Source organism: Podarcis tiliguerta, assembly GCF_965153285.1.
Source record: "Podarcis tiliguerta genome assembly, chromosome: 8".
Taxonomy (NCBI): Eukaryota; Metazoa; Chordata; class Lepidosauria; order Squamata; family Lacertidae; genus Podarcis; species Podarcis tiliguerta.
The window spans coordinates 83,896,768-83,921,730 of NC_139541.1; the positions used below are offsets into that span (position 1 = coordinate 83,896,768).

The 24,963-nt window shown below is 50.2% G+C and overlaps 1 protein-coding gene and 1 long non-coding RNA gene across 2 annotated transcripts in view; both read right to left on the minus strand.

Annotated features, from left to right (window-relative positions):
- Positions 1 to 1,789: 1,789 nt before the first annotated feature.
- Positions 1,790 to 24,963, minus strand: part of PPP1R13L (protein phosphatase 1 regulatory subunit 13 like) — a 54,019-nt gene continuing 30,845 nt past the window's right edge. The window contains exons 4-13 of the mRNA XM_083455013.1: positions 23,639 to 24,203; positions 22,304 to 22,402; positions 20,307 to 20,404; positions 18,746 to 19,142; positions 16,767 to 17,311; positions 13,314 to 13,451; positions 10,097 to 10,230; positions 7,175 to 7,341; positions 6,210 to 6,409; positions 1,790 to 5,151 (exon numbers count right to left, since the gene is read on the minus strand). Coding sequence (XP_083311139.1) covers positions 5,113 to 5,151; positions 6,210 to 6,409; positions 7,175 to 7,341; positions 10,097 to 10,230; positions 13,314 to 13,451; positions 16,767 to 17,311; positions 18,746 to 19,142; positions 20,307 to 20,404; positions 22,304 to 22,402; positions 23,639 to 24,203 — 2,382 coding nt within the window. The 3' untranslated portion in view covers positions 1,790 to 5,112. The remainder of the gene's footprint in view (positions 5,152 to 6,209; positions 6,410 to 7,174; positions 7,342 to 10,096; positions 10,231 to 13,313; positions 13,452 to 16,766; positions 17,312 to 18,745; positions 19,143 to 20,306; positions 20,405 to 22,303; positions 22,403 to 23,638; positions 24,204 to 24,963) is intronic.
- Positions 1,790 to 24,963, minus strand: part of LOC310684907 — a 34,364-nt gene continuing 11,190 nt past the window's right edge. Inside the window, exon 2 of the long non-coding RNA XR_014514954.1 lies at positions 1,790 to 4,191. This is a non-coding gene — a long non-coding RNA (uncharacterized lncRNA). The remainder of the gene's footprint in view (positions 4,192 to 24,963) is intronic.

Below are 24,963 nucleotides of genomic sequence, written 5' to 3' on the forward strand. Positions count from 1 at the left end.
TTCCTAACCACATACTCTCGGAATGAGCACCTCCAGCAGCAACAGCCCTTTGCAATCCTCAGTAGAGGTGTGGGTTTCTGGTCTGGCCCCAGTGACGCACGCCTTAGTCATCCCATTTTGACTACTGCAATGTGCTGTGCTTGGGGCTATCCTTTGAAAAGCGCACAGGGATTTCAACTGGCCCAAAGAGCTGCAGACACATTGCTGGTTATCGGGAGCATAGGGAGAGACCGGAATAGTTAAATGGTTCAGTTAAGCTGTCTTGAAGAGAAGCTGCTAAGTGGAAAGAAAATAAGGCCATGTTTGACGGGTTCGAAAAGGAGTGAGCAAGAAGTGTTTCAGGAGATGGAAATGATATAAGAAAAAAAACTGCTCTTTTCCCCTTATGGGGTATCCAATAGCCCATATAGAGTCCTTACATAGGTTCCCTATCGGTAGGAGAAAATAACAGAGGCCAACCGGAGAATATTGAGAAGCAAAGCAGCTAGTAAGCCTGATCTTTATTGAACTGTTTCAACAGGGTGCCCCCTTCACACGCAGGAGGAGGAGGAGGACCCAGAACCAAGGTGTGTCCGCCCTAATATAGACATTTTAAATTGCCCGCCCTGGAGTCCAAGACCACCCTCAGAAACATCATACCTACATCACAGAAAAGGCGGTCTACAACAGAAATCTGAGTGCATTGTTTATCTCCTGTCTGGCAAGTTACCTGATTGCATTATCTGGGTTTTAGCCACTCTTTTGTTGTTAGAACTACTTAATTCCTGAATCCAGGTCACACGGTCATATCTTGTATCTGAAGAAGTGTGCATGCACACGAAAGCTCATACCAATAACAAACTTAGTTGGTCTCTAAGGTGCTACTGGAAGGAATTTTTGTATTTTATATCTTGAATGTGCCCTTAAGACAGAATTTGTGAGGACAGAGACCATGGGGAGGTTTCCCACTTTGACCTTGCAGAGAAATATGTGAGATCAACTGGTTCAGGACCTGTTCTGTGGGGTTTCAGACATGCGGTTTTTATATACAGTTATGAACATTTAATTTTTTTATATATGACCTTAAAATTCTTATAACAGAAATCATGCTATATTTCACGAATTGCAGGTCAAGCACTTATTCATACCTGATGGTATAAATTAGGGTAGGAACAACGGGAACTAATCGTGCATGTTTCTGTCTAACCTGAATCTGTTAAAGGCAGCTTCCGTTAGGGCCAAAAGAGAACAGTAAATTAGCTGGGGTGCATAGCTGTCAACTGTCACTTATTTGGCGGGAAAGTCCCTTATCCCAGCACTGTGTCCCGCTGCTGTCCCTTATTGATGATGTCCCTTAAATTTCCCGGGTTTCAAAGGAAGCAGCTCCTCTCCCTCCCTCTCTCCCGGCCAGGGAGGAGGGAGGCTACAACTGTGTTGCTTGGCTGCGTTGCTCACCCAATAAGGAGTCTAAGGACGACTGGGGGGTGGAGCTTGCATGCCTTGTGCCGATCAAATCGGCCGCGTTGCCTGGGGACTCGCCTTTGCTCAGCGCTTACCAGCGGAGAGGTGACGGTGGTTTTCCTTGCCGCATCCCCTTTGCCGGGTTGCTGCGCTGTGGGAACCACCGCTTGAGGCTTCGTTTGGCTGCTGGTTGACTAAAATCCCTTATTTTCGGGGCTGCTGGTCCCTTATTTTCAAATCTGTAAGTTGACAGCTATGCTGGGCTGTGTGCACGGAATCCACCCTACCCCAATACCTCCACAGTTCAGCAGAGGCACTTGACCGATAAATGGAAGCAACGCATTGATGATCCAGTTAGTCCACATTTATTATAATTTTTTAAAACATACTTTTTAGATATAAGCAATTACAAATACATCATCAACAGAAAAGTAATTCCCCTCGCCATAAAGTGTGGCTCCAGTTTTATGCCTAATACAATATCCATTACACGCTACAGGTGCAAAAACAGGAAGCGAGTGTCATTCCTGAGGGTCCCTGTGCAATTTTGGAGGGCAGAATCGATGCTCGGTCGATTGTACATAGTGAATAACCACGTTGCATTAAAAAGGAGTGCCTTTTCCCCGTCTGAGGTTCTCGTAGCAAAGTGGTAATACTTGTTCCTAAGTATTAAGTTCCAAATTTATGTGACCCAGTTCCTAGATAAGAGAGTTTAGTATCTGGGATATTTCCAATGATTCCAATTCTCCCTTTTTTCCCAAGGCTTACAGTAAACTCTTTTCCTTTGTGTGCATATGTGTTTTGTTTCAAGCTCCCATAGTAGTATTCCTTGTAGTAATTTTAGCATTAATGTTACTTTTCTCCTTTTTATTGCCACATTTTTTACTAATACAGTTTCCACGGAAAAAAGCTTCAAACGTGTCCCAGATTATTGCTAGGGTTTGCCCTCCCATTTAATGAAAAAGGCATGGAATCTCCTTGAGGAGTTTTTCCCTTTGTGGTTTTTCTTTCTTTCTGTTACCCAATTTCCCGTGGGTCATGTTGAAAAATTGTCTTGACAGGGACAAGATCAGAAAACCCCATCAGAGCCATCTCCAAGCGAGACCCACCCCTTGGAAATATTTAATTGTGTGGCCTTGCATGACTTTTATTTCTAGCAGACGTGCGTGGAGAAGCCCTGAGATCAGGGTTAGCCATTCCCCAAGAATCGAAAGAATATATTCACAAAATATTAAACGGAGGCGTCCTGAAAGAAGGATTACGAGGAGTCTGTGTTGGAGCAGTCCAATTTTTAATAGTTAAAGGTAAAGGGACCCCTGACCATTAGGTCCAGTCGTGGCCGACTCTGGGCTTGCGGCTCTAATCTCGCTATACTGGCCGAGGGAGCCGGCGTACAGCTTCCGGGTCATGTGGCCAGCAGGACTAAGCCGCTTCTGGTGAGCCAGAGCAGCGCACGGAAACACCATTTACCTTCACGCCGGAGCGTTACCTATATATCTACTTGCACTTTGATGTGCTTTCGAACTGCTAGGTTGGCAGGAGCAGGGACTGAGCAACAGGAGCTCACCCCGTCGCGGGGATTCGAACCGCCAACCTTCCGATCGGCAAGCCCAGGGCTCAGTGGTTTAGACCACAGCGCCACCTGTGTCCCTCCTTAGCAGAATAACAGCAAAGAAAATAAGGTAGGGAGGGCGTGGGGCAGCTTGTCCAAGGAGGATGAGTGTCAGGTGTGATGGGAAGGCTATAGGTGTGAGAAAAGGCAGAGCAAAACAGAGCATCTGCAATTGAGCCAGGGTTCCCTCCGCAGTCTGAAGGGAGGCAGCCTAACTCTGGAGCAGAGACCATGCTTGACATGAATTAAGTCTTGGATTCAAACCGGGGCCTTTCCAGCTAGAAAGATCAGGGAGCTAGCAGCAGGGAAGGCGTCTCTCTGCCAAAGAGCCAGCTGCCAGTCCGTGCAGGCCACATTGGGCTAGATGGAGCTGTGTGGAAGGCAACACCCTCTTGGTGAGGCAAACTTGCCAAGGCACAAACTCCCTCGTGGCTCCCGTTTGTGCAAAAGCCAAAAGAGCAGAAAGAGGCAGGAAGCAGCGGATTTTGCCCAGGCCACGGTCCCGTCCTGCGGAGCCCTCCTCCTGGGCAGAGAGAGAGCTCTCCTCAAGGATCCCGTTGAAACTGCGAGTCCCAGGGAAGCGAGGTCCTCTTCTCTCATGTCTCCAGTTTCGACGCTGGGACAGGGAGCCGGAGATTCGTGGCGGGAGAACTGCAGTTGAGCAACGATCGTGGAAATGAGAGGGGGGAAGCAGCCGCCATTGCTCAAGTTCTGATGCTGAGGCCCAAAGGAAGCTGTTGGCGACGTGGCCGGAGCTGGGAGCAGAGAGGTCAGCTGGTGGTGGACGTGTCCAGAGAGGCAAGGAAGCCAAGGGGATGGAGAGAGGGTCAGGGTAGGAGCTGGGATGGAGGGATGGGGGCAATCTCTTTGAGAGGCAAGGCTGCTCCAGCAGTGGTTGAATTTATGGGAAGGATTCCCCCAGAGGTGCGCTATGTACCCCTTGGGCAAATCAATTAGCATCTTGAATTTTCGTTTGGATGAATGGGGCCAACACCTTCCAGCCGCTGGAGCTAGAATCCTAAGTGGTGGGGGCTTTCCTTCCTTGGAGATTGGGATTCCCATCCACCAGGGATTCCTCAGCTGAGGGGGTTGGGCTAGATGCCTCTCAGGGACTCCCTTAAAGGTAAATGGACCCCTGACTGTTAGGTCCAGTCGCGGACGACTCTGGGGTTGTGGCGCTCATCTCGCTTTACTGGCCGAGGGAGCCGGCATACTGCTTCTGGGTCATGTGGCCAGCATGACTGAGATGCTTCTGGCAAACCAGAGCAGCGCAACGCTGTTCACCTTCCCGCTGGAGTGGTACCTATTTATCTACTTGCACTTTGACGTGCTTTCGAACTGCTAGGTTGGCAGGAGCAGGGACTGAACAACGGGAGCTCACCCCATCGCGGGGATTCAAACCGCCGACTTTGATCAACAAGTCCTAGGCTCTGTGGTTTAACCCACAGCACCACCCGCATCCCAGGGACTCCCTTATAACACTACAATTCTATGCAAAACAATAAAAAAATACCATAGCTGTCAACTTTCAGATTTGAAAATAAGGGATCAGCAGCCTCAAAAATAAGGGATCAGCAGCCTCACCTGTCCTGGGGACAGTCTACGGGATATCTAACAATCCGGGATAGCAGCAGGAAGCAGCGGGAAACGGCGCTGGAATAAGGGAATTCTCCCCCAAAAAAGGGAAGGTTGACAGCTATGAAATACTATCACCCTTCCTAGCGTCATGGCAGGTCCTTAACGGAAGCAGGAGGAAAGGAAGGCAGATAGTAAAAAAAAATAAAAATCAGGTCAGACCTTCTCCTTTTAGGCATGCTTTTCCAGACACACACACACACACACACACACACACAGAGCGAGAGAGCCAAGGATTCGCCATCTTCTCCTGTCTCTCCCTTCCCTCCACCAATACAGCGCATCTGAGGATGCCAGACAGCCGCCCTCCTGAGGCAGGCAAGGCGATTCATCCGCACTGCAAAGCTGCTCTTCGGGATCCTGCCCAGGCACATTCCTCAGGTTCCTCCTGGGATGGCAGCGACGGGGTTCCTCCCTCCGAGACGTCACGCCTTCCTCTGCTGCGGCCTCACCCTGGGGAAGAGCTGCGGAGGAGAGAAGCACAGGGGGGTTGCGTATTTTGGAACGGAGCAAGCCCAGCAAGGCAGAGAAACCAGCACGCCAGGCTGGATCCTGGTGGCCGCAGGAAGCTCATCGCTGGTTAACAACTTAAGCAGAGGCTCACCCAGGTGCTTTTACACAGCAGCTAAACTGGTAACTGGGAGCAGCCGCCAAGACCACATAACACCAGTCCTGAGAGATCTGCATTGGCTCCCAGTACGTTTCCGAGCACAGCTCAAAGTGTTGGTGCTGACCTTGAAAGCCCTAAATGGCCTCAAAGGCCCAGTATACCTGAAGGAGCATCTCCATCCCCATCGTTCAGCCTAGACACTGTGGTCCAGCGCCAAGGGCCTTCTGGCAGTTCCCTCACTGCGAGGAGTGAGGTTACAGGGAACCAGGCACAGGGCCTTCTCGGTGGTGGCACCCACCCTATGGAACACCCTCCCATCAGAAGTCAAGGAAATAAACAACTATCTGACGTTTAGAAGACATCTGAAGGCAGCCCTGTTTAGGGAGGTTTTTAATGTTTGATGTTTTATCGTGTTTTTAATATTTGGTTGGGCGTCCCCCAGAGTGGCTGGGGAAACTCAGCCAGATGGGTGGGGTATATTATTGTTATTATTATTATTATTAAGCATAAACAAAAGACCCTCACACATGTGTGTGTCTTTTAAAACTTATTTTTCTTTTTGACAAAGTAATAATCCTAAATAAATAAGAATAACTATTGTAACTTTCTAGCCTCCCAGATTTTCAACGCCTCTTGCGATGGTTTGACCCCTTTCCGTTTTAGCAGTATAAATTCTACAAACACCTTCCATATCTCCCCAAAATCATTTCTCCTGCATATTCCCCGTCTTACCTTAATGGCACATGTTAATTTATCATTAACAGCTAAATCCCACACCTCTTTATTCCATTATTCTATTTTATATTCTGCTTGCCCCTTCCATTTGCTAGCTATAATAATTCGTGGAGCTGTCAACATATTTGTGAACGAGTCCTTCGTAGCCTGCAAACCTCCCGTGTCTTGAACACTCACCCCGAAGTAGTTCTTGGGCACGTAGCCCTCCTGGCCATAGAGAGATGCCCACCACCAGTCTGTTTCGTCGGGGTTGTCGTGGCGCAAGACGGTGACCGGCTCGCCCTCGCGGAAAGACAGCTCATCGCTGAACTCGGCGCTATAATCCCACAAGGCGTAGACCACCCCGTTGTTCATCAGGCCCATGTTCTGCTCGACATCTGCAAAGAGGAATGGGGAGCCCCCCAAAATGTGGATCAACATTCATTCAAAACTCATGACTTAATGCCATTGTATTAAGAATTGTAGTGTCGGGTGCTCTGCTTCTAGGGAGGAAAGCACTGGCAAACCTAGGCAGCATCTTAAAAAGCAGAGACATCACCTTGCCGACAAGGGTCCGTATAGTTAAAGCTATGGTTTTTCCAGTAGTGATGTAAGGAAGTGAGAGGTGGACCATGAAGAAGGCTGATGGCCGAAGAATGGATGCTTTTGAATTATGGTGCTGGAGGAGACTCTTGAGAGTCCCATGGACTGCAAGAAGATCAGACTGATCCATTCTGAAGGAAATCAGCCCTGAGTGCTCACTGGAAGGACAGATCCTGAAGCTGAGGCTCCATTACTTTGGCCACCTCATGAGAAGAGAAGACTCCCTGGAAAAGACCCTGATGTTGGGAAAGATGGAGGGCACAAGGAGAAGGGGACGACAGAGGACGAGATGGTGGGACAGTGTTCTCGAAGCTACCAGCATGAGTTTGACCAGACTGTGGGAGGCAGTGGGAGACAGCAGTGCCTGGCGTGCTCTGGTCCAGGGGGGTCACAAAGAGGCGGACACGACTAAACGCCTAAACAACAATATGTATAATTTGGAATATTTAATGTGATTTGAGTGGATTGTTAAAATGGAAAATTTAGTACAAGTTACTATTATTATTATTTTTTTAAAGGACTTCCTGGTGCCTTTCCCATGTGCCCTCCTGACGCCTCACCTGCCAGGTAGCTGAAGCAGTCGCTGTAGCCCTCACGGTACGGGTCGCACTTCTCAATGGCCATGCTGCCGTCGCTGAAAGTGGTGGCGAAAATGGCCGCTCCGTGCTTGACCAGGGCTACGCAGATGGCCGTGTCGTTGCAGGAGGCAGCGCAGTGCAGGGGTGTCCTGGGAAAGAGAGGGGGGGTGGAAAAACACCCAAGCTCAGTTAAGGTGTGTGTGTGCCCTGTTCGTGGCGGACAGGTGTGGGGGATCCCTGGTCCTGAATGGGGTAACCGTGCCCCTGAAGGACCAGGTGCGCAACCTAGGAGTCATTTTGGACTCACAGCTGTCCATGGAGGCGCAGGTTAATTCTGTGTCCAGGGTGGCTGTCTACCAGCTCTACCTGGTACGCAGGATGAGACCCTATCTGCCCGTGCACTGTCTCGCCTGGGTGGTGCATGCTCTGGTTATCTCTCACTTTGACTACTGCACTGCGCTCTACGTGTGTCAACCTTTGAAGGTGACCCAGAAACTGCAATTAATCCAGAATGCGGCAGCTAGACTGGGGACTGGGGGCGGCCACTGAGACCACATAACACCGGTCCTGAGAGATCTGCATTGGCTCCCAGTACGTTTCCGAGCACAATTCAAAGTGTTGGTGCTGACCTTTAAAGCCCTAAACAGCCTTGGTCCTGTATACCTGAAGGAGCGTCTCCACCCCCATCGTTCTGCCCGGACACTGAGGTCCAGTACTGAGGGCCTTCTGGCAGTTCCCTCATTACGAGAAGCGAGGTTACAGGGAACCAGGCAGAGGGCCTTCTCGGTGGTGGCGCCCGCCCTGTGGAACACCCTCCCTTCAGATGTGAAGGAAATAAGCAGCTATCCTATCTTTAAAAGACATCTGATGGCAGCCCTGTTTAGGGAAGTTTTTAATATTTAATGCTGTACTGTTTTTAACATTTGACTGGGAGCCGCCCAGAGTGACTGGGGAAACTCAGCCAGATGGGCGGGGTATAAATAATAAATTATTATTATTATTATAATAACTCTGCTCAGGATTCTAGGAAAGCCGCTAAGTCAGACCACCGGGTCCATCTACCTCAATATTCCCAACACTGACTGGCAGCAGTGGCTCTCGAGGGTTTCAGCCAGGGGGCACTCCCAACCCCACCTGGGACACTGCCTGCTTGTGAAGCGGGTGCTGCCCCCTGGAGCTGTGGCCCATTCCCTTAAAAGGAGCTAAGATTCCAGTCCTCATGATTCTCTGGAGAAAGATAGGATTCAATAGGGACATTGGAGCTGGTCTGTGGCAACTACAGTCCTAAAAAAAGCTCAGCAACTTTGGGGTAAAATCATAAAAAAGCTGAACAACTTATAAAAAATTCTTTAAAAAGTATAAAAATTCATAAAAATTCTAAAAAAAGTCTACAACTCAGCCAGATGGGCGGGGTATGTATGTATGTATGTATGTATGTATGTATGTATAAATAAATAAATATAATAATAATAATAATAATAATAATAATAATAATAATAATAATAATTTAACTGCGATTCCTGCATTGCTGGGGTTGGACTAGATGGCCACTAGGGTTCCCTTCCAGCTCTACAGTTCTGTGGTTCTGCAGCTTCCTCCTGGGGGATGGCGGGAATGTAGGGAGAGAAGGAAGCTGTGGAGCATTGCAGCTGCACTTCCTACCTTCCCCCAGTGAATAGCTGCAGCCAGATTGCTGACAAAAGCCGAGGGCTTGCCAGGATAGAACACCTGTGCTCAGAGATCCGCACTCGCTGCCAGGTTGAAGGTGTTAATAACTAGTACACAAAGCCCTTAACAACTTGGGAAACCGGTTTGTCTGCCAGATCACTTCACCCCACAAACACCCACTCAGGTCGGCGGATCTGGCCCTGTCCTAGGTGCCCCATATTCTCCGTTCTGCATCTGTAGACGGCTTACTGCGGCAGTGCTTACACTTCGGAACTCCCTGCCTCATGATAAGACAGGCGCCTTTGCTGTAAAGCCCTTTCGGCACTTGCTAAAAACGTCCTTGTTTAGACAAGCCCACCCGGCTGCTCAGAAAACTGGGCCATTTTTTCTTTTTAGGCGATTGTTATTGTAACTTTCTAAATATTGTGTTATTATTATTTTAGGATGCGGGTGGCGCTGTGGGTTAAAGCACAGAGCCTAGGAATTGCCGATCAGAAGGTCGGCGGTTCGAATCCCTGCAACGGGGTGAGCTCCCGTTGCTCGGTCCCTGCTCCTGCCAACCTAGCAGTTCGAAAGCACGTCAAAGTGCAAGTAGATAAATAGGTACCGCTCTGGCGGGAAGGTAAACGGCGTTTCTGTGCGCTGCTCTGGTTCGCCAGAAGCGGCTTCGTCCTGCTGGCCACATGACCCGGAAGCTGTACGCCGGCTCCCTCGGCCAGTAAAGTGAGATGAGCGCCGCAACCCCAGAGTCGGCCACGACTGGACCTAATGGTCAGGGGTCCCTTTACGTTTACAGTGGTACCTCGGGTTACATACGCTTCAGGTTACATACGCTTCAGGTTACAGATTCCGCTAACCCAGAAATTGTGCTTCAGGTTAAGAACTTTGCTTCAGGATAAGAAGAGAAATCGGGCTCCAGCGGCACGGCGGCAGCAGGAGGCCCCATTAGCTAAAGTGGTGCTTCAGGTTAAGAACAGTTTCAGGACCTCCAGAACGAATTAAGTACTTAACCTGAGGTACCACTGTACTATTATTATTTTATTTATTACATATGTACACCTTCCTATACCTGAAGGGTGGTTCACAACATAAAATTATACTCTAAAAGACACAGAATGCATAATGAAAATAAAAAACAAGGAAAACCCAAGAATCCTAAGAGCAACAATTTAATTGTTTTAGCTTCTTTTAGTAAGCTGCTTTGAGGATTTTTGGATAAATAAATAAAAAGCTCACCATCCATGGCTGTCCGGGGAGTTGACGTTGGCCCCAATGTTGATCAGGTAGTCCACGATGTTGTAGTTGGCACCGCAGATGGCATTGTGGAGAGCAGTGATGCCCTCGTCGTTGGGCTGACTCGGGTCGTTCAGCTGGGGGGAGAAGCAGGAAAATGCACTTTGGAGGGTCCGTGTGCTTGTGTGTGTTTCAGCTCCCATGGTTTTATTTTACTTATGATAATAATCCTGTTAAGTTGTGGGCGAACATGTCAGACGACAAGGGAAGTAATAGTGCCACTGTATTCTGCTCTGGTCAGACCTCACCTGGAGTACTGTGTCCAGTTCTGGGCACCACAGTTCAAGAAGGACACTGACAAACTGGAACGTGTCCAGAGGAGGGCAACCAAAATGGTCAAAGGCCTGGAAACGATGCCTTATGAGGAACGGCTAAGGGAGCTGGGCATGTTTAGCCTGGAGAAGAGGAGGTTAAGGGGTGACATGATAGCCATGTTCAAATATATAAAAGGATGTCACATAGAGGAGGGAGAAAGGTTGTTTTCTGCTGCTCCAGAGAAGCGGACACGGAGCAATGGATCCAAACTACAAGAAAGAAGATTCCACCTAAACATTAGGAAGAACCTCCTGACAGTAAGAGCTTCCAGAATGGATTACGTTTGGCGGTTTCGTTTTTGCTATTTATTTGGTGTTTTTGTTTTTGAGGCTTTTTCATTTAATTTGTTTTTGCGACTGTGTGGAACCCAGTTCAGCTACTGACTGATTGTGTGACTGTGTAAATGGATACAAGCCCCCCATCCAAACAATGACTATCATCAGTGCAAGTAAGAAAAAAATTATTATTTTTATCACCTGCAATACTGTCTTATTTATTTTATAGTACAGTACATTGATTATTGCTTTCATTTTATGGATCCATGGTCTCGTTAAATAGTAAAATTCATGTTCAATTGCTGTTTTAGGGGTTATTTTAAAAAATCTGGAACGGTTTGATCCGTTTTGCAGTACTTTCTATGGGAACGTCTGCCTTGGTTTTGGAATGCTTTGGTTTTGGAATGGACTTCTGGAACGGAATAAGTTTGAGAACCAAGGTACCATTGTATTCATTAAAAAGCTATCAGAGCCACAAAAGTCCTATGGCAAAAACCACATGAATATGTTAAGGTCAGAGAAAAGGGGACCAAGAAGGGACGTGATGGAAGCTCATAAAACTACGCATGGCACTCAAAAAGTGGAGAAATTAAAGGGGTGTCAGAAGCAACATGAGTTTATAAAACGATGCATGCTGTCAGAGAACTGCCATCGGAGCGGGGGGCGGAGAGGAGGCTCCAGAGGGATGGTGGAGAGGGTCCCAGTAGGGAGAGAGGCAGCCCATCCGCTGGGGAAGGAAATCAGCGTAACACCAGTGGAGAAGGGGGGCAGATGGGGGAATCGGAGAGGTGGCTCCAGGACTCCTCGCCGGAGACCAGCGGAGAGGGCATGGGTACTCTGCTGCCCACACCCACTTTGCGCAGAAGACTTCTGCGCAGGCAAAGTAGGAGAAGACTGGGCGTCAAACAGCTTCTATGCTGGAAGAGGTTCAAGAAATGCCCACTGACGGATTCTGCCAGTGACTGAGGCAGCCACGGAACTTGAGGCTGTCCAGACAGAAAGGGTTCAACCAGGCAACCTAGCCAGGAGTAACGGCAACTTACGCACGAGCAACCCCTAGAACCATTACACATGCCAAGGAGAAAGAAGGGAAAGGATTCCCTGCCTCTCTCCTGGACTTGTGGACATCCAAGGATGCTGAACGTTGGAAGATTCAGGACCGATAAAATAAAATCCTTCTTCACGCAGTGCAAACTGTGGAACTCCCTGCCACTTGAGAAGAGGCTGTTGAGCCGGGCCAAAAGGGGCCCATCTGGTCCAGCGACCTGTTCTCACAGGGTCCAACCAGATGCCCAAAGAGAAACCAGCAATCAGGACTCAAATACAAGAGCAACTCTCCCCTCCTGCGGTTTCCAGCAATGCATTGTTGCCTTCTGCTAAGGACACTGAGTACAGCCATTGTGGCTAGAAGCCGTCAATAGCCCTCCATGAATTTGTGCAGTCCTCTTTTAAAGCCATCTAGATTGGTAGCCTGTTGTCTTTGCCCATGGAGTTTTCTTGGCAGGGATACTGGAGTGGCTTGCGGGTTCCTACTCCAGGAAATGAGGGTGAAAGAGGAGAGGGCAAAATATGGTCTGAAGCTCACCATCAAAAAAACGAAGATCATGGCCACTGGTCCCATCACCTCCTGGCAAATAGAAGGGGAAGAAATGGAGGCAGTGAGAGATTTCACTTTCTTGGGCTCCATGATCACTGCAGATGGTGACAGCAGCCGCGAAATTAAGAGACGCCTGCTTCTTGGGAGGAAAGCAATGGCAAACCTAGACAGCATTCTAAAAAGTAGAGACATCACCTTGCCAACAAAGGTCCGTATAGTAAAAGCTATGGTTTTCCCAGTAGTGATGTATGGAAGTGAGAGCTGGACCATAAAGAAGGCTGATCGCCGAAGAATTGACGCTTTTGAATTCTGGTGCTGGAGGAGACTCTTGAGAGTCCCATGGACTGCAAGAAGATCCAACCGATCCATTCTGAAGGAAATCAGCCCTGAGTGCTCACTGGAAGGACAGATCCTGAAGCTGAGGCTCCAAGACTTTGGCCACCTCAGGAGAAGATAAGACTCTCTGGAAAAGACCCTGATGTTGGGAAAGATGGAGGGCACAAGGAGAAGGGGACGACAGAGGACGAGATGGTGGGACAGTGTTCTCGAAGCTACCAGCATGAGTTTGACCAAACTGCGGGAGGCAGTGGAAGACAGGAGTGGAAGGAGTGCGTGGAAGACAGGAGTGCCTGGCGTGCTCTGGTCCAGGGGGTCACAAAGAGGCGTCTTTTAATTTCGTGACTGCTGTCACCATCTGCAGTGATCATGGAGCCCAAGAAAGTAAAATCTCTCACTGCCTCCATTTCTTCCCCTTCTATTTGCCAGGAGGTGATGGGACCAGTGGCCATGATCTTCGTTTTTTCGATATTGAGCTTCAGACCATATTTTGCGCTCTCCTCTTTCACCCTCACTAAAAGGTTCTTTAATTCCTCCTCACTTTCTACTGTCAATGTTGTGCCATCTGCGTATCTGAGGTTGTTGATATTTTTGGTTGTCCCCAAAGATAAGCCCCCCCCCCCAAAAAAAAACTCACCTCCTTCATGGCTTCCTTCACGACTTCCAACTCACCAGTCAGGGCCGCATCCAGCAGCAGCACCAGGGGGTTGAGTCGCGCCCTCTTTGACAGCCGCTTCCGTGGGGAGGCTGCCTTGCGCAGCACCGAACGCTTCTCCTGTTGAATGGCAAAGGGCAGGCAGCCATCAGCAGGGAGGCCACCTTGGGAAGGGCCAAGAACCCACACACAGCCAGTCCCCACTCCCTCTGCCTTTCGAAGCCAAAGCTCAATCCAGCGTGTTGTTTTTTTAAAGGCCACAAGTGCCTCTGAGCAGGGGCAGAGCACAGCACAGCTACAAGGGACAGCCAGGGACTGGGTTCGAGGTCTCGCAGGTTTAGTCTCTTTGGCTCCATTTATTAAGTGCTGCATGCTCTAGTTATCTCCCGCTTGGACTACTGCAACATGCTCTATGTGGGGCTGCCTTTGAAGGTGACCCGGAAACTGCAATTAATCCAGAATGCAGCAGCCAGACTGGTGACTGGGAGCGGCCGCCGGGACCACATAACACCGGTCCTGAGAGATCTGCATTGGCTCCCAGTACGTTTCCGAGCGCAATTCAAAGTGTTGGTGCTGACCTTGAAAGCCCTAAACGGCCTCGGTCCTGTATACCTGAAGGAACGTCTCCACCCCCATTGTTTAGCCCGGACACTGAGATCCAGCGCCGAGGGCTTTCTGGCAGTTCCCTAATTGCGAGAAGCCAAGTTACAGGGAACCAGGCAGAGGGCCTTCTTGGTAGTGGCGTCTGCCCTGTGGAACACCCTCCCACCAGATGTCAAAGAGAACAACAAGTACCAGACTTTTAGAAGACATCTGAAGGCAGCCCTGTTTAGGGAAGCTTTTAATGTTTGATGCTGTATTATTTTTAATACTTGATTGGGAGCCACCCAGAGTGGCTGGGGAAACTCAGCCAGATGGGCAGGGTATAAATAATAATAAATTATTATTATTATTATTATTATTATTATTATTATTATTATTAATTAAATTTATATACCGCCCTATACCCACAGGTCTCAGGGTGGTTCATAAGGTAAAATTACAATATAAAAACACGAAACACATAAAGAAAACAGAAACATAAACAGCCGAATAACCCCATTAAAACAGTTAAAAACATTTTTTTAAGAAAATGCAATTAAAAAGCAGTTTAAAAGAAGTGTTTATCTTGTACTTTGACTGTGAAACGGCTAGGATCTTACTGCTTTTTTGCTGCTTTTTGTAACTACAGTGAGGGGGGGAGAAGTTTTTGATCCCCCGCTAAATCCGCCCGCCTGCCCTCCAACGAAGAAAGGACCAGTCCACCATCCCAATGGTAGTTTCACTGTAGCCACGAGAGGCAGAACAACGACAGGCTCCATGTAGGCCAACATTGTCAACTCTGGCAGGCAGCCGCTCTCTGCACAGAGACAGAGAACGGGGGGTGTTTGTTCTCTCCCGTGACCTGTTCTGTTTAGCTCAGCCTTTCTGGTGTTGGGGGGAGAAGCCCTCTGCACATGGGCAGAGGCACCTCCCAGTTTCATGTGGGTCACTACACCGCAGTCCTCATCGACAACCTGGTGTCCTCCAGATGTTTTAGGCTACGACCCACGCAATCCATTTTCACGGATGCTTTCGTCGAGATTCCTGCATTGCCGGGGGTTGGACTAGATGACCCCCAGGAGCCCCTTCCAACTCTGCGATTCTTTGGTTGTAACTCCCATCAGCCCCAGTATCCCATAACTGTATTGGCTGGGGAATGTGGGAGTCATACTGTATGTGGATACATCTACATGCAGCCGCTGGGAGAGATCATCAGGGGATTTGGGCTGGGTGTCCACCAATATGCGGATGATACCCAGCTCTACTTCTTTTTCAAATCAGAACCAGTGAAGGCGGTGAAGGTCCTGTGTGAGTGCCTGGAGGCGGTTGGAGGATGGATGGCAGGTAGCAGGTTGAGGTTGAATCCTGACAAGACAGAAGTACTGTTTTGGGGGGACAGGGGGCAGGCAGGTGTGGAGGACTCTCTGGTCCTGAATGGGGCAACTGTGCCCCTGAAGGACCAGGTGCGCAGCCTGGGAGTCATTCAGGACTCACAGCTGTCCATAGAGGCGCAGGTCAATTCTGTGTCCAGGGCAGCTGTCTACCAGCTCCATCTGGTACGCAGGATGAGACCCTTCCTGCCCGCAGACTCTCTCACCAGAGTGGTGCATGCTCTGGTTATCTCCTGCTTGGACTACTGCACTGCGCTCTACGTGGGGCTACCTTTGAAGGTGACCCAGAAACTACAACTAATCCAGAATGCAGCAGCTAGACTATTGACTGGCAGCGACCGTTAAGACTATATAACACCGGTCTTGAAAGACCTACATTGGCTCCCAGTACATTTCCAGGCACAATTCAAAGTGCTGGTGTTGACCTTTAAAGCCCTAAACGGCCTCAAAGGCCCAGGATACCTGAAGGAGCGTCTCCACCCCCATTGTTCTGCCCGGATGCTGAGGTCCAGCTCCAAGGGCCTTCTGGCGGTTCCTCACTGCGAGAAGCCAAGTTACAGGGAACCAGGCAGAAGGCCTTCTCGGTGGTGGCACCCGCCCTGTGGAACGCCCTCCCATCAGATATCAAAGAGAACAACTACTACCAGACTGCTAGAAGACATCTGAAGGCAGCCCTGTTTAGGGAAAGCTTTTAATGTTTAACAGACTACTGTATTTTAATACTTTGTTGGAAGCTGCCCAGAGTGGTTGGGGAAGCCCAGCCAGATAGGCGGAGTATAAATAATAAATTCTATTCTATTCTATTCTATTCTATTCTATTCTATTCTATTCTATTCTATTCTATTCTATTCTATTGAATGGCAGGCCAGTTGCCGTGTGCTTTAGAGGCCAAATGAAGGTGCCCAGAAATTGCATTTAAGGCAGAGATCAGGGATGGGACATTTCAGGCCCCTGGGCTGGTTGAAGCCTCACAAGCCTCTGCATCAGAGGCCCTGATCCACACCCTCAGCCAAGTGTTTTTGCTTGGCTGGAGTGTGTCCTTGCCTGCCCTGTTGAAGAGGCGAGTGTGTTTGTGGGGTGGGTGGCGGCACGTTTGTGTTTGCACGCTTGTGCATGTGCCTTTGCCTGGAGTGCCACGCACTGTGCAAAGGCAAGAGACCTCCTCCCATCGCTCCGCCCAGCTTTTCCTTCCAGCCCCGGCAACTGCCAGTCCCAAAAGGAAATGGCACAAAAGGAAAAAGGAATGGGGAGGGAGGAAGAAAAAGAAAAGCACGGTTGTGCACCAGTTCTTAAAAGTGAACTGCTTGGGCGGAAATTCAGCCCAATCAAATGATTCTTAAATTGTTGAGCCTCAGAAATTTCATAAATAATGATGATAATAATGCAGCCCTTGGCCCACCCACATGCAGACCCCAAAGCTTGCCCACAAGGCAATGCGGCCCCACCCCTGCCATAGACTTACCGGACTGGGTAAAGGACTAAAGCTCACTGGGCTTTCTGGCAGAGGCGGAGGCGGGATGGGCGGTGCCGGCATTGGTGGCAGGGGGGCTGCTGGAATGGGGGCCACGACAGCCCCAGGTGCCTTCTGCTCCATGGCCTCGGTGATGGGCGAGAGCTCTGCTTGCGGGGAAGCTTCTCCGGCCATGCCAGCGTCCTCCTTGCGGGGATGGAAGAGGCGGCTGATGATCTGACGGTACTGGTTCTTGTGGGTGGGGGGCAAGACGGGGCCAGGACACTGCTCCATGGATCCGCGGCGTTTCAGGGGCCGGGGCATCTCGGCCAGGACCCGCGCCACCTCCTCAAACTCGGGCACCTTCTGGGCCTCTCGGGGCAGCAGAGGCTGCAGGCGGGTGGGGCTCAGAGGCCGAGGGACCTCTTCCGCTTCGGCCGGCTCCCCTCCCGGAAGGAGGTTCTCCAACTCGGCCTCCGTGTCACCCCCGGTCAAGACGATGGGGACGATGCGGACGGGCTCGGACAGGGGGCTGGCCGCTTTGGCGACCCCGTTTCCTGGAAGAGAAAGAAAAGAGGGGTCACCACTGGGGATGCCGTTCCTAGGGAAGAGAGAGCTTCCTGGGAAATGAATGTTGGAGTTGTGGTGTCGGAAGGGACCCCTGAGGTCATCCAGTCCAACCCGCTGCAATGAAGGAATCCGTGACAGATGTCCGTCCAACCTCTGCTTAAAAACCTCCAAGGAAGGAGAGTCCATAAGCGCCCGAGGGAGGCCGTTCTACTGCCAAACAGCTCTCCTTTCTTATACAGTCAGAATCTCCTTTCTTATACAGTCATACCTCATAATAATAGTAATAATTTATTATTTATACCCCGCCCATCTGGCTGGGCTTCCCCTGCCACTCTGGGCAACTTCCAACCAAATATTAAAATACAATAACCTATTAAACATTAAAAGCTTCCCTAAACAGGGCTGACTTCAGATGTCTTCTAAAAGTCTGGTAGTTGTTGTTCTCTTTGACATCTGGTGGGAGGGCGTTCCACAGGGCGGGCGCCACCACCGAGAAGGCCCTCTGCCTGGTTCCCTGTAACTTGGCTTCTCGCAGTGAGGGAACTGCCAGAAGGCCCTCGGAGCTGGACCTCAGTGTCCGGGCAGAACGATGGGGGTGGAAACGCGTTGAGCGTTTTCAGGTTGCGTCCCACGGCGACCCGGAAGTAACAGAACGGGTTACTTCCAGGTTTCGCCGCTTGCGCATGTGCAGATGTGCAAAATGACATCATGCACATGAGCAGAAGCAGTGAACCGCAGTATGCGCAGAAGCGGGTTGCGTTCTGTTCAGGTTGTGAATGGGCCTCCGGAACGGATCCCATTCACAAGCAGAGGTACCACTGTACAGTGGAACCTCAGTTCTCGAACGTCTCCATTGACGAACGTTTCGGAACTCGAATGCCAAAAACCCAGATGTAACTGCATCAGTTTTCAAACGATTCTCGGAAGCCGAACAGCTTCCGCACAGCTTCAGTTTTGAGTTTCCCTATTGTACTGAGGCTTTCATTTTTCAGTTTTTTGAAGATTTTGGAAGTCAAACGGTCTTCTGGAACGGATTACGTTCGAAAACCGAGGTTCCCCTGTAACTTCAATTCATTGGTTCGGGTCCTACTCTTTGGAGCAGCGGAAAGCGAGCTTTCTCCATCCTCCGTGGGGCAGCCCTTCAGATACGTGAAGATGGCTATCCTATCTCCTCTCAAGTCTCCTCTTTTCCAGGCTAAGCAGACCCAACTCCTTCGACCGTTCCTCATCAGGCTTTGCTTCCAGACCCTTGATCATCTTGGTTGCCCTCCTCTGCCCACCTTCCAGCTTGCCAACCATCCTTCCTAAATTGTGATGCTCTGAATTGGACACAGCATTTCAGGTGTGGACTGACTAAGGCAGAAGAGAGTCGACGCAGCCGAGAATAGTATCAGCCTCTTTCGCTGCCGCGTGACGCTTACCTTCGCTCCCGAGCGAGGCCATGCGCAGGTGGTGCTGGCTCTGGGGCAGAGTGGGCTGCATCAGCTGCTTGTGGAGGGAGCGGAGGAAAAGCGAGGAGCCCGGGGGCCCCTGGGGAAGGGGGAACTTCTGCCCAGCGGCCCCGTACTCCCAGAAGGCGTTCTGCAGCCGGAAGATCATGGAGAGCGGCAGGGGTTTGTGGCGCTTGGGGAGGCTGCCCTGCGGGTTCGGAGGCGGCATAGGGATGCGGGAGATGGGCTGCCAGTTGCGGGGCAGGGTTCCCGTCGGGTTGCTGGGGAGGGAGCGGCGGAAGGAGGTGTCCTGGCGGCGCTCGCTGGCGAGCGGGGAGACCTTGTAATTCCTGGGCAAGGTGGCGCTGTGCATCCCATAATGCTCCTCCTAGGGGAGAGGAAGCAAAGAGAGGTGAGACATCCCATCTAAGTCCCTGTTTTTGTAGTGGCCCTAACAAGCTAGGAACCTAGATAGACTGCCCCTGGAACTGGAGGTTCCATAAAAAACATATCCGTTTTTTAAAAAATGCTTTTTTATTGATTTTTCTTTAACAAAAACCAAGCAAAAAAATAGAACGAAGTTCCATCATCTTATACACACTTTTTTTCACAACGCTCTACTGAGCGCAGAATTCTATTTGAGATCTAGCTATTACATTTTTCGCCCCTGATGTTGCAAATCCGTATCCCCCTTCCCTTACTTTAATTTGTCACCATCGCCCGAGATTTCAAACTGCCATTTGTCGCAGGGTTCCCCAATGAGCGCCCGCCCCTGGAAAGTCTTCCTTAAGAGGTAGTGTTGTGTAGTGGTTAGAGCGCTGGACCAGGAGAGACTGGGGTTCAAATTCCCGCTCAGCCATGAAGCTCCCTGGGTGACCTTGGGCCAGCCTAACCTACCTCACAGGGTTGTCGTGGAGAATTAAATGAGGAGGAGAACAAGAAAGGGAAAAAAGGTGGGATATACGTGAAATGAGTAAACCCCACAGACCATAGCTGTCAAGCGTCCCTTATTTGGCGGGAAACTCCCTTATCCCAGCGCCGTGTCCCGCTGCTGTCCCTTATTGATGATGTCCCTTAAATTTCCCGGGTTTCAAAGGAAGCAGCTCCTCTCCCTCCCTCCCTGCCGGCCAGGGAGGAGGGAGGCTCCAACTGGGTTGCTTGGCTGCGTTGCTCACCCAATAAGGAGTCTCAGAACGACTGGGGGGTGGAGCTTGCATGCCTTGCGCCGATCAAATCGGCCGCGTTGCGTGGGGACTCGCCTTTGCTCAGCGCTTCCCAGCGGAGAGGTGACGGTGGTTTTCCTTGCCGCATCCCCTTTGCCGGGTTGCTGCGCTGTGGGAACCACCGCTTGAGGCTTCGTTTGGCTGCTGGCTGGGCTTTCTGCCTTTGGCTCGGAGGGGCTCAGAAGTCGAACATAGCTGTGCCCCTTGGAAAATCCCTTATTTTGGCTGCTGATCCCTTATTTTTGAGGCTGCTGGTTCCTTATTTTCAAATCTGCAAGTTGACAGCTATGCCACAGACCCAAAGGGGAGCTGCGCAGGCTGAAACTTACCTTGCTTGGCCCAATGCCCCCGTCTAAACTCGATTCCCTCCAAGGAGACAGCGGGACACCTGCCGGGCTCTGGCGGAGCCCCATGTGGGCATCTCCTCCTGGAGGGGAGGTGGAGAAAGAGAGACTGATTGGGGATGGGATGCTGGATAAACCATTAAGCGAAATAAGCACTTCCTTAGGGCATTGAGGAAAGGGGGAGGGGAAGCACCAAAATTTCCCATTGCCAGATTTTTACAATTAGCGGTCAGAAATGGCTCAGCTGAGCGTTCCTTTTTTCAGCTGAAGTCTATTAGAAATCCCAGCAAAACAACTATGCGACAAGGCAAGTATAGGAGGAGATGTGTCACATGAGATTGAGGATCTGATCAAAAGACTTTGCAATGAGAAAAAGTAGGAGAAATGTTTTTTCAAATATAAAGAAAGTGGAAATAATAATAATAATAATAATAATAATAATAATAATAATAATAATTTATTTATACTCTGCCCTCCCCGGCCGGAGCCGGGCTCAGGGCAGCTAACACCAGTAAAATTACAATAACAATAAAAACATAATTGAGGGGGGGACAATTTAAAATACAGGTTAAAAATACAATTTAAAATGCAGCCTCGTTTTAAAAGTAGCCTATAAATCAAGACCATAAGGGGAGAGAAACGTAAGGGTCAGAGTGAGTCCAAACCAAAGGCCAGGCGGAACAGCTAGAATCATAGAATCATAGAATCATAGAGTTGGAAGAGACCACAAGGGCCATCGAGTCCAACCCCCTGCCAAGCAGGAAACACCATCAGAGCACTCCTGACATATGGTTGTCAAGCCTCTGCTTAAAGACCTCCAAAGAAGGAGACTCCATCACACTCCTTGGCAGCAAATTCCACTGTCAAACAGCTCTTACTGTCAGGAAGTTCTTCCTAATGTTTAGGTGGAATCTTCTTTCTTGTAGTTTGGATCCATTGCTCCGTGTCCGCTTCTCTGGAGCAGCAGAAAACAACCTTTCTCCCCCCTCTATGTGACATCCTTTTATATATTTGAACATGGCTATCATATCCCCCCTTAACCTCCTCTTCTCCAGGCTAAACATGCCCAGCTCCCTTAGCCGTTCCTCATAAGGCATCGTTTCCAGGCCTTTCCAGCTCCGTCTTGCAGGCCCTGCGGAAAGATGTCAAGTCCTGCATGGCCCCAGTCTCTTGTGACAGTGCGTTCCACCAAGTCGGGGCCAGTGCTGAAAAGGCCCTGGCCCTAGTTGAGACCAATCTAACCACCTTGCGGCTCGGGACCTCCAAAGTGTTGTCATTTGTGGACCTTAAGGTCCTCCGCGGGGCATACCAGGAGAGGCGGTCCCGTAGGTACGTGGGTTCTAGGCATTGTTTTCCACCTTACTGTAAGTTTTAAAAAGGTAAAGGGACCCCTGACCATTAGGTCCAGTCGTGACCAACTCTGGGGTTGCGGCGTTCATCTCTCTTTACTGGCCGAGGGAGCCGGCATCCAGCTTCCGGGTCATGTGGCCAGCATGACTGAGCCGCTTCTGGCGAACCAGAGCAGCGCACGGAAACGCCGTTTACCTTCCCACCGGAGCGGTACCTATTTATCAACTTGCACTTTGACGTGCTTTCGGACTGCCAGGTGGGCAGGAGCAGGGACCGAGCAACGGGAGCTCACCCCGTCGTGGGGATTCGAACCACCGACCTTCTGATCGGCAAGTCCTAGGCTCTGTGGTTTAACCCACAGCGCCACCCACGTCCCTACCATTGAATCTCAAAAATTAAAATTTTATTCGACAGTTTATTATTGCCTATATTTTGAATTAGATATATATGTGGGGGTCTCTAAAGGTCTTAATCTGGCCTTGCAGCTGTCCCAGCAGCCTGGCTGCCGCACCATGATGCCTGGGGGTGAAGCCCTTTCCTTGCCCCCCCACTTTGCCTCCCGCCTGCCTGCCCACTGACACATCAAGACACCTCTTCCTCTCTTCCATCCAGAGACCCCGGCCAACACTCACGCTCATAACCAACTGGGTGGGTCGCCTTCTTCTCATACGCCACGTCCAGGTCAGATTCGTTCCACCCTTTCTGCACCCTCCTCCGGATCACAAGGTCATCTGCAGAGAGAGAGATCTTCAGAGATCCACCAGAGGACCTTTCTCGGGGCTACGCCGTTGCCATCCCTTGACGCAGAACCTCTGGCTCACCCCATCTTTCCTGACCTTACAGCCAAGCTGTTCCCAAAGCTTTTCAAGCCATTGTCCCCTTGAGCTCATCCCCAGTGTCCCCTATTATTATTATTATTATTATTATTATTATTATTATTATTATACCTGAAGGAGCGTCTCCACCCCCATCGTTTTGCCCGGACACTGAGGTCCAGCTCCGAGGGCCTTCTGGCAGTTCCCTTATTGCGAGAAGCCAAGTTACAGGGAACCAGGCAGAGGGCCTTCTTGGTAGTGGCTCCCGCCCTGTGGAACGCCCTCCCACCAGATGTCAAAGAGAAAAACAACTACCAGAGTTTTAGAAGACATCTGAAGGCAGCCCAGTTTAGGAAAGCTTTTAATGTTTAATAGGTTATTGTATTTTAATATTCCGTTGGAAGCCGCCCAGAGTGGGGAAACCCAGCCAGATGGGCGGGGTATAAATAATAAATTATTATTATTATTATTATTAATTATTATCATTATCATCATTATCATCATCATCATCATCATTATTATTTATTAGAATCTATATAATGCCCTATACCCAGAGGCCTCAGGGCAGCTCACAGAACCTACCCTTTATTAATATTATATTATATTATATTATATTATATTATATTATATTATATTATATTATATTATACAGTAGTACCTCTGGTTAAGTACTTAATTCGCTCTGGAGGTCCATTCTTAACCTGAAACTGTTCTTAACCTGAAGCACCACTTTAGCTAATGGGGCCTCCCGCTGCCGCCGCACGATTTCTGTTCTCATCCTGAAGCAAAGTTCCTAACCTGAAGCAATATTTCTGGATTAGCGGAGTTGGTAACCTGAATTGTATGTAACCTGAAGCGTATGTAACCCAAGGTACCACTGTTATTATATTATATTATATTTATTATAACCTACCCTTTATTAGAACCTACCCTTTATTATAAAGAAGCCACATTCAGAAAGCAATTTCATGACCCACCAAGGCTGATAACACAACAGAATTCGAATTGCACACTTATCCAAAATCCAATTAATTCTGTTTCATCTACTTGACGAAACTGATGGGCTCATGACCCAAAGGCGAGCAGTCCCACCCCGCTTCAAAAGTGCCCCCCACTAGATGACCCCCCCCCCAGCCCTCGCCCCACCTTTACCTTGAGACCGGAAAGGTGCAAAAGTGCTGGGTGGCGACGGATACAGGCTATGGCTCTCGTACGGCGGCGGCAGAGGCGGCCGTGGCGACGGCACCCGGTCCGGGAAGAAGGACTGGGGCGCAGCTCCTTCCGTGGGCATCCGTGGGGAGCTGGCTCGGCCCAGCGGCCCCCCATAGGTCTTGTAGTCATACTGGCGCTCCAGGGAGAGGCTGGGCCGGAGGGAGCGGGGAGAGGTTGTGGGGCTGGGCGCCGTCTCGTAGGGTACAGGCAGCACCTTAGGCCTGGGGGGCGGCAGTGCCCGGTCCACCTCTGGCTGGAGGAAGAGGGACGGCCGCGGCGAGGTGGGGCGGCCCAGCGGGGATCTGGGTGCGAGAAGCTGGCTGGGGGACGGCGAGCCGTAGGTGGAGCTGTGTGCGAATGCCGGCACCGCTTCCCCAAAGGAGTAGCTCTCCGTGGTCTCCGACGACAGGCTCTTGCGGGGGAAGAGGGGCAGCGGGGAGGGGGCGATGGGACTCATCCTGCCCAGCAGCTCGTGGGATGGGCTGGTGCTGAATCTCTCCATAGCCTGCCAGGAACAGAGAAAGGAGATTGGGGGTGACTCAACAACGAACCCCCCCCCCCCCCCGTTTGGTGCCCCCACCTCCAATTCCCCAACAACTGGCTTCTCTTGAAGATATTTGCAAGAGCATCCAGAAAAGGCTGCTGTATTTTGTTGTAATGTTCATGAAATGAAGTACCAGCAAGAATTCTTTCAATGCATTAATTCTATCATGCAACCGCAAGCTATCACTCGGCTTTGCAGAGGACCTTAAGGTCCATGAATAATCATAGTTTAGAGGTCCCAGGCCCTAAGGAAGTCAGACCAGCCTCCACCAGGGCCAGGGCCTTCTCAGTGGTGGCTCCGACCTGGTGGAATGCTCTGTTCCAAGAGACTAGGACCCTGCAGGATTTATCCTCCTTCTGCAGGGCCTGTAAGACAGAGCTATTCCGCTTGGTATTTAATTTGAACTCAGCCTGATATTTATTCCCCTTCCTTCACTCCCCCTCCCCTTTTTATGAAGATTACCCGCTCTGAGACCCCACAGCTAATTCTCCCCTGGTCTCCTCGCTGGCGCAAATAGGACTAATTTAGCCAGCTAGCCCTGGGGATCATCTAATGTTTATTGGATGGATGCTGGTTCCAGGACCGCGCAGTGGCGTAGCGTGGGGGGTGCAGGTGGGGCCGGCCGCACCAGGCGCAACATCTGGGGGGGGGGGCGCTCGCACTCGCAGCTCTCTGCCCCTACCTGGCTCACTCACTCTCTCTCACTGTAGTGCTGGCTGTG